Source organism: Sphaeramia orbicularis, chromosome 14 (genome assembly GCF_902148855.1).
Source record: "Sphaeramia orbicularis chromosome 14, fSphaOr1.1, whole genome shotgun sequence".
In the NCBI taxonomy this organism is placed as follows: domain Eukaryota; kingdom Metazoa; phylum Chordata; class Actinopteri; order Kurtiformes; family Apogonidae; genus Sphaeramia; species Sphaeramia orbicularis.
The window spans coordinates 32,547,955-32,562,156 of NC_043970.1; the positions used below are offsets into that span (position 1 = coordinate 32,547,955).

Genomic DNA, 14,202 nt, shown 5'->3' on the forward strand with positions numbered 1-14,202 from the left:
GTCGTGTCTCCGCTGTTAGCTATCTCGGTAAAAAACAGACAAAAACTAAATCAGGGTGAGATTAGGAAAGTTACAAGTACCTACTTTAGTTTATAGGAGAGGTGATGGGACTGAAGTTAGCAAGTTTGGTCACTGACAATGTAATAACACAGCTGAGCCTGTCATTCATGTTTGTAACAATAGATGTAGCTCAAGACAAACTCAGGAATGTTATTCCCACTCTAAATTAATCAAAATTCTACTTTGTGTTTTAGAAATGAAGAACAAACTCAGCTTGATGAATTGTGGTCAACAAAGGCGTATACAGTTCATTTGTAAATATTTACACAATTCCATCAATTGTAAAGACTGAGTATTGTACCCTGCACCATATGATATGAAATGATACTTTAAAGACCAAGAAGCACACACATAGGTGACAAATTAAAAGGAGAAAACAGAAGAAGATGTCTCTTTAGGATGTGAATTTCACCATCCATAGGGTTCGAAGGGTTGATGACAATAAAAATAACTGAATCATATGATATGATGATGCTAAGGCCTATTACCAGACCTGAAGACAGCTGAAATATGGGAGACTTTGGAGGGAATATCTTTTGAAGTGACTTCAGTAGATTTCACACATGTAGAATCAATGCTGAAGTGCACTAAATGTACTTGGTGGTCCACTGTATGTAGGTTGTCCCTCAAGAAACTATTTGATTAAAAATTTGTAAAGAAGAAAATTAATTTATCTATAAACTCTTAGGCACTTATACTACTACAAAACTTGTTGAGCTGCACAATATAACTTTGAGCATTGTCATCGCAATGTACGTGTGTGTCACATCGCAGGTCCTGCAATGTAGGAGGCAAATGAACTCGACGTGTTCTCATCTAATTTCAACCTGGGTACCTGACACACACTGCGCGCAGCAATCCACCAATCACAATCGTTCTTAATCAGTTTGCCGAAGCAGAGCACACCCCCGCACATGGAGTGAGTCACTGGTAACAACATTGAAAAATGAGCAACGAACAAGAGAAAATCGCCGAAAACGAAGACTTGGTGCCAAAGAGAAAAGCAACATCAGTTTTCTGGAATTATTTCAGCTACAAGATGCTACAGATGATACTGAAACACGTGTTTTGTGTCGACAGTGCCTTGCACCTGTCGACACAACGAGAGGAAACACAACTAATTTGTTTGATCATTTACGTCGGTACCACACAGCTATTATATCCTCCTGAGTAGTTTTTCAAATCGCAATAGATATCGCAGGGTTAAAAAAAATTGAAATGTCAGTTTTTTCCAATATCGTGCAGCCCTAAATACTTGTATATATTCTACAGAAAGTTGCTAGAAAAGGCTCTATATAATTCAGTTTTGAAAGCCCAGACACATGTTCACCAAAAAAAAAAAAACCTCCAGATGAACAATACAGGTGTCCAGGTAACTTCCCACATGGTTCATTAATTACTGTATGTTGTGGCCAGATTGTTGGCAGTGCTTTGCAATGAGGACATCTGGACTCCTGATGAAGAGAGCAACCAGCAACAGCACATGAGTGACAGAACATACACACAGCAGAGATGCATACAAACAGACAAAAACTCCTGAGGATTACTTCAGCTATAGTCTGCACAGAAAAACAAGATGTAATGTTCCATCTTCTGCTGTCATTAGGAGGGCATGGAAGTGTTGAAGTACACACACAGTCGGCGCACACAGCGTGTCGGCCATCATGAGCCACACCAACTGAGAAGACCTTGAACACACTCGGTGCGCTGAAGGCTTGTTTAGCAGAGCGAGCCGAGTGTCTGTCTGCTTTTTGCTCCTCATTACTGAACAGTGATACTGACACTGAACACTGACAGCAGCTGAGAACAAGGGGCTACATACAGTTACACATTTACAGTACAATAAATGCACAGTAGATACCTTTCTTCTCAAGATCTCAGGAGCAACTTGCTGTATATGCACATCCTCATGCGTATGCAGTCTAACAACTAGGATCGGCCGGCCTACAGTCACATTAGCTGTGTCCAATTGGCGCTCTCCTTTTGCAGAGTGAAAAATCTGCATACTCATCATTTCAACACTAGCACACAGGCCCGCAGCTTTGAAACAACTGAGCCATTTAATAGTCTCTTCTGGGTATCTGAGAAGCCCATTCTGCGCCATACAGAGAGGCAATCATCTGACTGATCGGCCTCAGGATACCATTGGCTTGACAGAGAGAGGGGAATCAGTATTCATGACAGAAAAACATCAACATCTCAGAGCGAGTGTTCATTAGGAAGGACATGTGATAGGCCATGCATGTTGTATTTCACTGGGAAAGTTTGACTAATGATGTATGATCCAAAGCTGACACACATACTGTATGATTCAGGCTTGCTAAAACAGGACAAGATCCACCAAATGGAACTGAATCAGGTCATTTATATAACGATCATGAAATTTTAGTTGGCAGTCAATTGTCACACAAATAACTGCGGTTCCCTTTTTCCTGTTAATTTTATGCCATAATTGTAGAAGAAGCCCAATCAAGTTTAATACTATGCAATCACGTCATGAAGAAGCAGAGCAATTTATTGGCATTGAACACTGAAACTCTGATAAACACTCAGGCGGCATTAAACTAAAACAGAAGAAGGCGGCACAATGAGATAATGGCATTAACAGAGATCCAGTAAAACCTCAAATGCTGAAGGACGATGTGGTTATAGGAAACATGACATTTCTGCGAAACACTTCGAGTGGTTTCTGAATAGGGAAATGAAAACGATTATCACGATTTGCGGGAAATAACTGCAAAAAGACAATTATGTAATAAATGTGACACGGTTAATTCCTCACAGTGTATCTGTGTAATGTCTTGGTAAATAAAACAACTTTCTAATTCAGTGCAGAAAATCCTCTCTCTGAGTAACTGTGGAAATACCAACAGCTGTTCATACGCATCAGCAGCCTCTGATATCCATGCATTCTCCTGGTGTTGAAATCTTGACAGCTTTGGACACCTTCATAAATAAGCTGTAAGTGGCCTGAGGCGTGCAAGTTTGCCAAAACAAGACGCAGACAGCTGGCAAGTTGTTGTGGCATCTCTGCTGTCACTGGTAGCCAGACCAAAAGGCAAAGATAGTGGTTTTAAAGCTGTCAGTGTGTTCTGCATCCGACATTATGAAGTCTCATTTCAATAAATTTTATGACCACAGGAACATAAACTTCTCTGTCTAGACTCTGGGTTTCGAGGCAAAATCCACCCACAGATACTTGCAAAACACTGTGCATCTTCAATTTCTGATGTCCCAGCAGGTATGCAGTGATAGGACAGGATTTATTTCTTGGTTCTACCTGTTTTTTCTCAATGCACTTCCTGTATTTTACATCCACATATTCCCTTTCCAGGAATACATTTCTATACCCTCCACAGTATGAGTCTCTCTGCATTAACCCATAAAGACCCAAACATCCACCGTCAACCAAATCAATCTACTGATCTAAACTGTTTAATACCTGTTGGTCCATTAATCCTATCAATACATGTAAATAATTGGTGTAAAATGCAGTTTGTCGTCTTTTCATGGTCATCAGATATGACCCATTTGGACTTTCAGAGGCTTCGTAGTTACCGTGGAAACACAGTCATCTTCTACAACATTGATTCACCAATAAAACGCATGGATTTGGATCAATGTCAGCGGATGGAGATACTGGGTTTATGTTTAGTAAATGATATATTTAGCTGAAAAAGTCATTTTTCTTCAGTTTTCTGTTTTTGATATAGTAACCCTCAACTTTAATCTGAACTTTAATGAACATTTACATGATCAGTAAATTAAATATAGGAAAATACCAGATTTTTGGTGACAAAAACGCAAAATAAAGAAGATAATATTGCAATAAATGGTGTCACTTGAGAAAAATTCATTTGGGAACTGACACAAAAGGCCCACTGGGTCCTTATGGGTTAAAGATAACAGTGCATGGGCTTTTAAATCGTGTTTGTGTCATGTTTCTGAAAATTGGACCGTGTTTGCAGCCACACCTTTCACAAATGACAACATGTCACAACATACAGTTCCATTCCGTTATGATCTATTGTTAACAGTTTAGAATATCTACCTTTGATGAGAAAATGAACTGGAAATATATCACTATTGGTGATGTCGTGAGTGACAGGAATAGAATTAATCAAAATGTAAAATGGGTCAGCATCTATTAGATTACCACAATGAAGATGGCTGAGCTGTCAACTCAGGTTTGGAAAATAAAATGAGTTTCACAGAGATAATGGGTGTAAACTCATGTTTTACATTTGGACATCTCTTTTGCTTGTGTATAAAATGTCTCTTTCTATACTCTCACAATAAAATGAATGTTTCAAGAAGCTGCCCTGGTGCCCTAAGGGTTCATAAGCCACAGTGTCATCTGAATGAGGACCTTTGTTACGAGGCTCAATCACTCCCTTTATCTTCTGTGGTCCAAGTTCTAGTGTATCATTAAACATTTTAAGCTACTGTGAATAATACATAATTCAGTGAAATATGCAAAACTTTCTTGGGAATGTTAAGGATGCTTGTGTAAGGTAGAAGTGGTTGCTTAGTCTAGAGTTGCTTCACATAAAGACTAGAAAATCTTAAAACAGCTTATAAACCTTACAGTTTCATAAATTCTTATCAAATTCCAAGGGTTTGTTATAAAATTTTGGGTTTTATGCTAGCATCTTTAACTAACAACAATCGCAATTTATGAAATAAACATTTTAAACAACAGAATAATAAAGGACATCAAATCAAGTATTTACAATGTTGAGAGCACATAAGAAATATACAGACTATCTGCAATGCTAAGCTAACCAACTGAAACCATATATTTGCTTTACAGCCATTAAAGTGGATCTTTGCATCTAAGCAAGTGATAAAGCATATTTACAATAATGTTCAACCACTCCTTTGCAGATTTCAAAAGTAGATCATTTGTTCACTTATGATAAAAAACACCCAATATATCTGCTGTAGCCGTACAAAAAAACTTAGGCAGCTATATTATGTGGAGAACATTCTCCAGCACTAACACAATATACTACACCGTGAAAGAACAACCACCTTTTGCCAACCTATTAACTGACAACAAAAAACCTTAATCTGCCAACCACAAGGACGCCTTGGAACCAATGTTTGCGATTGACTGCCCAGGAATGATTGATGAGCCTCAACTTCTTCTAGCTGACAGTCTGAATGGGCAAAAACAGCATTAAGTAACACTGACAATGCAATCTTCAGGTTGCCAGGATATTCCACCTGCCAAATGATGCATGACATTGACGTACTGTAAAGCGCAGGGTGGATACAGAGTACAGTGGATGATAAGGTGGTATGAGCGTGCTCTCTTACCTTGTATCCTGGGCCGAGCTGGTGAATAGCAAAGATCTGAGCGGGGTTTAGTGCTTCACTGAATACATAAATAGCTCCCAGCTGACCACAAAACACCCTGTTAGCATCCGCTGTCTCCGATGAACCCAGGAAACACTTGTCATAGCTCTGAAAAGGTAACACACAAGAAAAGTTAGTTATTGTCTAATTTAATTTAGAGTACAATGTTCTATTACAATCTTGTTCTAACTTTGTTCACAATTTAAGATTTCAGAATTTATTTATTATTCATTTTCTGATCTTAAGGTCAAGGTGTTCAATCCTGCAGTGAATGAAGTACTGTGCAGAAGTGGAAGATGAGGAAAAAGATCAACTCAGAACAGTTACTGGATTTTAATCGCTTTGTAACAACCCTGCCATCACCTGCTATTATATTTCCTGTCCACACTCCTTTCATCTACTTCATCCTTCTGATACGCTTTATCACAATGAGATCTTTACTCTTTTGCTTCTTCAAAGTGATAAAATAAGTTTTATCTTCAAGTTTTGGGACAACACAAGCCTTGATAGCATCGATACATTTAGAGTTGTGTTCCCTTACCACTCTGCTGCATGTTCCTTTCATAACAATACTTTCTGAGAACTGTGTGAACTGCAAGACATTTAACACCAGACGTTTGAGAATTTCTTACAAAGAATCAAACCAGCCCGCTGTAATTGCTGCAATGTCAAGAACCAACCAGAAATGAATTGTGATAAGGGGTCTGCTGCCTCTGTGAGGTCAGGCTACCTGTCCCCTGCTAAATCGAAAAGTTGGAGGTTTGGGTGAAGAGAGCTGGAACATGGCTCAAGGACGACTCTGTCCCAGCTGACGACTATAAAGGGCAAACCACTAATGTTTGCCAATATCACTGTAGGAGAGGATGAAGTTGTTCCAGACCAGTAGCGGATTACTCAGGCTGGGGCAGCTACGCATATCTGAGAATAAAATGTCTGCAAATTCTATAAAAATATATTTTTAGGGGTCAGTGTCGGGACACACCACATGACATAATTCTATACTGGATCCAATATACATCCCCTTACGTCATTGGTGTTGACATGCCAGGCCATATCACCATAGGAGACCAGTTGGCCATTGACATAGCAACGGATCTCAGAGTTCCTCCAGCGGTTGTAGATGTGGACAATGCTGATCATGTACCACTGAAAAAAGAGCACAAGAGGACAAGGTTAGCGACACGTTCAAGCAAACCTGAAGAGGATTATGTATTATTGCACAGCTTGAATTTATGCTTTGTAATACTACATTTTTTGCTCCTCTTTGCAAATCACAGTATGTTTCTATTAAAATATTTTTTCATGCTGATTCAAAATTCATGTCAACAGAACCGAGAATGCTCCCCTTGACAGTACTAACTCTGCATAAAAGGGTTAGCTAGCATGAAAGTTTACAAAATGGTCAACTCAATCACCACAACTCTTTCAAAGGTATCCCGTTATTCCCCTTAAAATACCCATAAAGGTGCGCATTGTGTCCTTGTGCAAATGTTTGCTCATGAAAATGTTGTGTTTATTAGAAACCATCTTATCCTTGGGTGACAAACACACAGAACCCCTGGGGGGGAAGGCTGAACTGAGGAGAAGCCAGAATTTTGCTAGTCTATGCAAAGCTGCAGACTGGACAAAGCCACATGAGCATCCAAGCAGTCACTTGCAAACAAACACACATTAATGTGTGCGTACAGTGGACAAAATACCGTGAGATGTGGTGACTTATAAATTGATCAAATGGAACCACTGGGAACTTTGTTAGGTGGATTCTAGTGGGTCAGCATATACTTAGAAGGCCATCTCATCAAGAGAATGTGTATGTGGGGTTGGTTGTGTGTGTGTGTGTGAATGTGCGTGTGCATGACAGTAGGAGAATGCTGACAGTGCGTTACAGGGGCAGTGTGCAGGTCTTAATTGACAGACCTTATCTACACTCATCAACACTCATAGTGAGTGCAAGGAGAAAAAGCAACAACACAGGCCTCATGCTGTCTTATCTAACAAGTGACTCAGGATTAAAACGAACTGCAGTGACTAAATACTATTTAGCTGAGCTTCATTCGAGTTAAATGTTAGTGTGTGTGCATGTTTGTTAGGTCTGCATAATTAATCGAATCATAATCATAATCATAATCGCAGTAACAGTGCAGTCACAAGAGGGCCAATTTAAGGGTCCAGGTTTAGGAGAAGTTAGGGGAATCTCAGTGTAGAAATGGAAAAAATAAAAAATAAATGATAAATGTAACGTTTGTTGTATGGTGATATTTTAGGTCAAGTGACACTGGGTAGAGATGGGTGCTATGTAAACCATGCAAAATTAGAGTAGGAGCATGTTTTGTATTTTTTAAACTTTAGCCTTTTTATAATAGTTAACAGTTTGTATGTTTGATGTGACATTTCTAAATGAGTTGACATTTAAAAATTTAAAGTTGTGCATTTCTGATCACAACTAAGCAAGTACAATTAAATAACAATCACAAGCACAACTTTACATTCAGGAAATGCAACATGAGTTTTTCACCAAATCATGAAGCCCTAGAGTATGTGTATATACGCTTATGCATGCTCTTACCTTGCGGGGTTGGAAATCATATTTCACACAGTGCTGGAAGCCTTTTCCTTTTGATTTCAATGACGTCACAATAAGACAGTTTCCCACAAAGTGAGCTGAGTAACCTATTCCTTTACTGGTCCGAAAACTGTAGGAGAAGCAGAGAGGATGGGTTTAATGAAAGTACTATGCATTAAAATATGTATATTGTTACAAACTGTTTCAGAGCCTTACACTAAATAATTCTTATCGGAGCATGTACAAAAAATGAGTGACACTGCGATACCACTATACAGTATATATGCATACATACATACATACATTTTCACCAGATTTTTTGTGAAATGCACAATGTTTTTCCACAGAGCATGATTCAGATATAGCCAAAATCTTCTTCATGATGTACATAATTTAATATCTCAGTAACAGTACATATCATGATAGGGTAACTGTTCTGCAAATGCATCTGCAAAATGGTTTAAAACAGTCGAACTATATGACAATATTTTCTCCTTTTATCTGAAACTTGAGTTAGACACAGCATTTGAGTTAAAAACAAAAGACTCCAAACAGTATAAAGATTTTCGAAATAATCACACTGACAAAATACAATACAATGTGCAAGTGTGTAGCAATGATCTAAGAGCCTCCTCAATACCACCAACACTTTCAAGTTTTGCTTGTTTTGACACGCTAAGCAGGTCCACTGTCCAAATCCTGCATGAATTTGCAAGATTGCAAAATCCTTAAAAGTCCTCCAATAGAGATCTCTTGTGGTAAACATATTTTTGTTGTTACATGGTATATACCCTCATATCACCCCACCCTACTGAAGAGCTAGTACTTTGATTTAAAATACAAACATACATCACAGAAAACGTGCCCCCCCCCCCAAAAAAAAACAAAAACAAAAAAAACACCGTGTCAAATACAAGCTGCCCATTTTTCACATATTTAAGCTATTATCAGTCACAAAAAGCACTATTATGAATAGCATTCAGTCAGCAGCACCAGGGGTCCAAGAACACAGGTTTCGGAAGAAACACTGCTAATCCTGTATACCCCCCCCTCCATCAGGTTCGTCTTCCTGTACCAATAACCTCCATGTGAAACCCCAGCCTCACAGCTAAGCCTCTTCATGAAACAAGACGCATTTCACTTCTAAAATGGGCCTACAAGGATCACACACATAGCTGGGCCAGAAAGAAGATATAAATCCCTCTCAAGTGAATCCCTGCTACATGTTAAAAGCGCATACAGTGCGTTATCATGGCCTTCAAGCAGCTGTGGAGGCCAATATCAGACAGGCTGCTGGAGTAGCAGCTACATCTGGGGGAGGATGATAAGACCTGGGCCAGAGGAGTGCACCCTCCCTCTCTCCCTCCTCATTTACCATGACAACCTGACAACGGTTACTAAGGAAACAGGATTACATGCTACCACTTTCCATGATCAGTGCTTATCTCAGCGATAGTTTCCGGAGACTAATGCACATGGTTGCCTTCCTGCAGACGATGCTCATTTCTTGCAGATCATTTCTTTCAGTAATGAATCAAGGTTTGACTGTGCGCGAAGGGGAGGTGAAGAGTGGACGCTGGTTAGTGTTGTGAAGTGGTGGGTAGACCAAGCAACAGAGTAAAGGAGTTCAATTTAATAAAAGGTCAAAACTAATGAAGCTTTATAGTAGCTTACAGCTTGCACTTAGAGCACGAACACTGAGGTTAGCAAGGTTCAGAGTTTCGCTACGAGCTGAGGCATCCACCCAGCAGCACACTCATAATGGAGTGTCGTGACATTTAAAGTTATGTTCAGATTCATTATCTGTTTATCTAGGAACTCCCTACCAGTGTCATTCAGTCTGATAAGTTCAATGTTTAGCATCTTGAACGCTAAGGAACCACTTTGGATGAGAAAAAACACTGTTTCTGAGAGACAGAACAGTTTATAATTTTTTTTTTTTTTTTAGAATATTAAAACAGTAGTTACGTGTGTTATGCACTATGATGCTCCAAATTAAAACTTTGATGGTGACACTTTGGCTAGTTGGACTTGAATTGGATAATTATTCAATCATCTGCCCTGAACAGTGCTGTATTGACTGAAACCGATGGTTAAGAGTGGAAGTTATGTGTCAGAAAATGTTCACAGGCTTTCTAAAGCCACTTTTACACAGAGATCCCAGAAAAAAGGCGAGATGGAGATCCCACTTTTTTTCCCCCATTGACCCATTTTCACAGCCAAGCCAAAGGAGTAACAGAAGTGAGACAGGCTGGACTTTTACACAGCGGACATGCGTTCCAGAATCAAAGGGGCAGTGATACAGTGCAGGTTATGGTGTGACATATAAGTTGTGCGTCAGAAATACCCCGAGCATAGCGCTGTTGCTAACCTCTCCAGAGTCGTTCTCCGTTCCACAAATGTTAGCATGGATAGAGTCCTCTCCTCCAAGTGACAGCAGCTCATGGGTCTCAGTGTCTCCCCAGTTCGACATCTTTCTGGTTGCGTTAATATGTTTGTTTACTGTACACGACTCAGGCTCATTTTTAAATCCCTCTGCGCAGGGGTCTAACACGCAATACGCCATCAAAACAACACCTTGGTTGCGGAACAAGATGTGTTCCTTTTACATGGTGTTCCAGAGCCATGATTCCACTTTTATCACAGCTCTGTTACTACCTCCAGAGGCGTTACAAAGTCATGATAAAGGTAGGACCAAATGATCCCACCATTTCGTTTACACAGACATCGTTCCGGAATATTCAAAATATTCCCATAACAGAAGTGATGTGTAAAAGGGGCTTTAGACTTTGATTAAATGTTCTGCACTCTCCAACTTGTATCAAATATTTCCATTTCATTTAGCCTCTTTTAACTCGTTACAATCCCTTTTGAAACAGAAGAGCTAGAGTTTCATCGCTAAACTGTGGTTTTCTTTACACTTGGAGCAATAACAGAAGTTGACACACTCTATACACAAGACCTTAAGTCCTTAAAGTTCTCCTGGTGGACTGTTGTCAGTGAAGGCATTGTGTCTGTCTCTTTAACAATGATCTTGTCTCTGTACATCTGTTGAAAACCAGACGGTGAGAATACAAAGAAACCCTCCCTCTGTGATTCTGTGACTAACACAAAAACCCTATGTTTACAGTGATGTTTCTGATTCATTTTCTTCCTCCAAACTTATCTATAGCCGTGCCAACAAAAATATCAATGTTATGTCACCAGGTCAACAAAGCAGGCAAAGAAATGAATGATTTACTGAAAGCAGCTCCTGTATATACTGACAGCCTTCAAGTGCAGATGTTTAATGCAGAACAAGTGCCCCAAGTCAAATTTCAAAACCAATATCACAGTGATGTCTCTAAAAAGGACTGCATGAGTTCTTCAGAAGTCCATATGAATAACAGTCTACTTACCAATAAAGGTATGGTTTATCTTTATCCACATTGATGTTGTTGAGTGGGTCCTGTCTGAACCAAGTGTTGATGGTGAATCCGTTTTGGTAAGGCCATTTGGCAATAGGTGGCAACGCTATAGCCTGGAGGAGGATACACAAATCAGTCAATCATGACTTCTGTATACTAAAAACACATATTATTATTAACACTTGATAGTCAGCATGCATATGAATATCTTACTTACTCCTTATTAATCATTCTGAAACACTTATTAATGAATTCTGCATTACTATATTTTTTAGATCTACGAGACTATTAACTAATAACTTTCCCTAAATAACCTCATACTGTTTCTTGATAAGCTAAAGAAGTTATTATACAAAACAATGTTAAAATGCTTCACCCTACAGCCACAAATACTATTACAGGGAACAAATGTGTTGATATTCATAGCTGTCAAAATAAAATGTCAAAACATTGCTTCTTATCATTAACATTATTATTTAGGGAAGTCACTTATTAGTGGCTTCTTTCACATCAGAGTATTTCATAAATCTGGAGGGAGAACAAAACAATAATAATGATTACATCTCTTCGTCAACATCAGAATAACAACTGAGTAAAACAACAAAACAATGGCACACATTTCAACTCTACATATAACCAGCATTTTAAAAAGGTACACAGCTTTAGCAACTATAACTATACAAATCACATCACTGGGTCTCCAACAAACATTGTCACAATATAATATGAAAATTATATGCTATAAATGAGTATCACAATAATCATCATTATCATGATGTTACCACCTTATATGGCCAAACTAAGCATATTAAGATTTTACTTTATTTTAGGTTAAACTGTTACTTGTAAGACATGGTGATGCAGAATAAGGCAGTATAATAGTACTTAAGAGTCAATATGCTACTAATAAGCATGCTAATGGGCAACTGGTAATTAGGGAACATTTGTATTGTAATATAAAGTCTTTCGAAAGCTAAAAGCTAATCACAATGCAATGACTGTAAATTGGCAATTTGGCTGCATAAATTATATATTGGAGTGATTTGGATAATGAAGCAGAGGTGTGTGTCATTGTATAGGTCAGTCTCACCGCCGCACTGCGCCCTGGGAAGTTGAAGAAGGTATCAGGACCATGTCTCTGAGGCATCTGATTCAACACTGACAACAGCTTGATAGCATGTCTTGGCTGAGGAGAGAGGAGAGGAGAGAGGAGAGGAGAGGGAGGAGAGGAGAGGAGAGGAGAGGAGAGGAGAGGAGAGGAGAGGAGAGGAGAGGAGAGGAAGTGAGTTTCATTTCATATGATACAACTGGCAGTTATTAAAGACACAAGGGAGAGAATCTGTTAAAAAAAAAAAAAAAAAACCCGGTTGTGACACCACAACTCTACCACAGCCCCTTTGGATCAATAACTCTTCAATCACCTCCACCTTCCCTCGACAACACCTCATCAATACCATGGCAACCCCAAATCGATCTGTCTCTGGAGAGGGCTGTTTGAGGGGGGAGTTGGAGTGAGGGGTAGAACTAGGAAAGACGGGGAAATAGGAGTAAGGTGGATGGGTGTGAATTGTTATTGGACGGAGTGGTACTGTGAGAGAGCTGAAGGGATGGATGGCGGTCTGGCTGTGGACCACTGATCAGAGACCAGGGATTGTTGATGGTGGTTGTCCTGGAGCATGAGCAAACGAGAGATTGACAAGAAGGAAAAGGGGCACACTATCCTAGCTACAAGGTCAATGTGCCAAGGCTTCCCTACAGTGAAACAGACGAAAAAGGACAAAGTTTGGTCTCATAAAACCATCCTGAATCTCCTCAGTTCGATTTTAATACTCCCCACTCTGAATAAAGTGAACCCAGTGGATGGAAGAAGGACCAATTACCAAACTATGGAGAGCACTTAAGCTGATGACAACAAACAGCACTATAATTGGACTTGCTACTAATTACCAACTTGTTGCGTCTTAACTCTTGAATTAACCTCATTAACAAGCACATAATGCAAAGTAGATCTAAAACTAAGCATTGATCACTAACTACACAGCTTGTTTCTTCTCTTACAGGCTTAAGAAACCAAATTAATTTGCCATTTAAAATAAAGTTAACATCAAACAGCAGTACAAGTTGTTTTTAAGTTGAAAACAGTGAAGCAGTTCTGTGCAGCAGTACATTAAGGCTTCAATAATTCTCTGCACACAATCAAGTGACCTAATGATACAAATTGCTCTATAAAACTGGATTCAAATGATTTTTTTTTTTATTCATTGGATATTTAATTCACTGTATTCACCAAAACATCTCTTTCACAATGCAACATTACTGGACAAAAGGCTAATATGGTGATAGAACATTTCATTTGGCCAACCATACTTCATGTTAATGTATCCAGTGAAGTGGGGCCTTGTTCATCAGGCTGATTCAAGTGCCTGTAAAGTAATTTGGGCCAACAGCCATTAACAACAGCCTTACTCCAGCAAACACCTATTAAGCCTTGCCAGACCACTATAATCTAAGGAAATGTTTAGCTTTCAGTCACCATCTCCTCATGGCACATTAAAATTCCAAAAAAGAGAAAATGGAAAAGAAATGTAGCCAAACACCACTTTTGGTTGATGCTTCTTAATTAACTGCAATTGATGATGGAACATTGTAAGCTCTATAAAGAGTAGGGATATGTGGAATGCATTCCAATCAGAATCTAAAAATCATTGTTCCTAGACGGAGTTATCAGGAGAAAACATAGTTAACCGCATGGTGGTTTCTCCTTCATGGCTGATTAGCTTGTCATAAAAATATGGGTCAGACTTCTGTGCC

At 39.1% G+C, this 14,202-nt stretch overlaps 1 protein-coding gene across 8 annotated transcripts in view; it reads right to left on the reverse strand.

Moving 5' to 3' along the window:
- Positions 1-14,202, reverse strand: part of nbeaa (neurobeachin a) — a 75,872-nt gene that overhangs the window by 54,212 nt on the left and 7,458 nt on the right. For all 8 annotated transcript variants that reach the window (XM_030153465.1, XM_030153464.1, XM_030153460.1 and 5 more), the window contains exons 3-7: positions 12,482-12,577; positions 11,383-11,504; positions 7,988-8,114; positions 6,448-6,567; positions 5,383-5,529 (exon numbers count right to left, since the gene is read on the reverse strand). In XM_030153465.1, the coding sequence (XP_030009325.1) occupies positions 5,383-5,529; positions 6,448-6,567; positions 7,988-8,114; positions 11,383-11,504; positions 12,482-12,577 (612 nt within the window). The remainder of the gene's footprint in view (positions 1-5,382; positions 5,530-6,447; positions 6,568-7,987; positions 8,115-11,382; positions 11,505-12,481; positions 12,578-14,202) is intronic.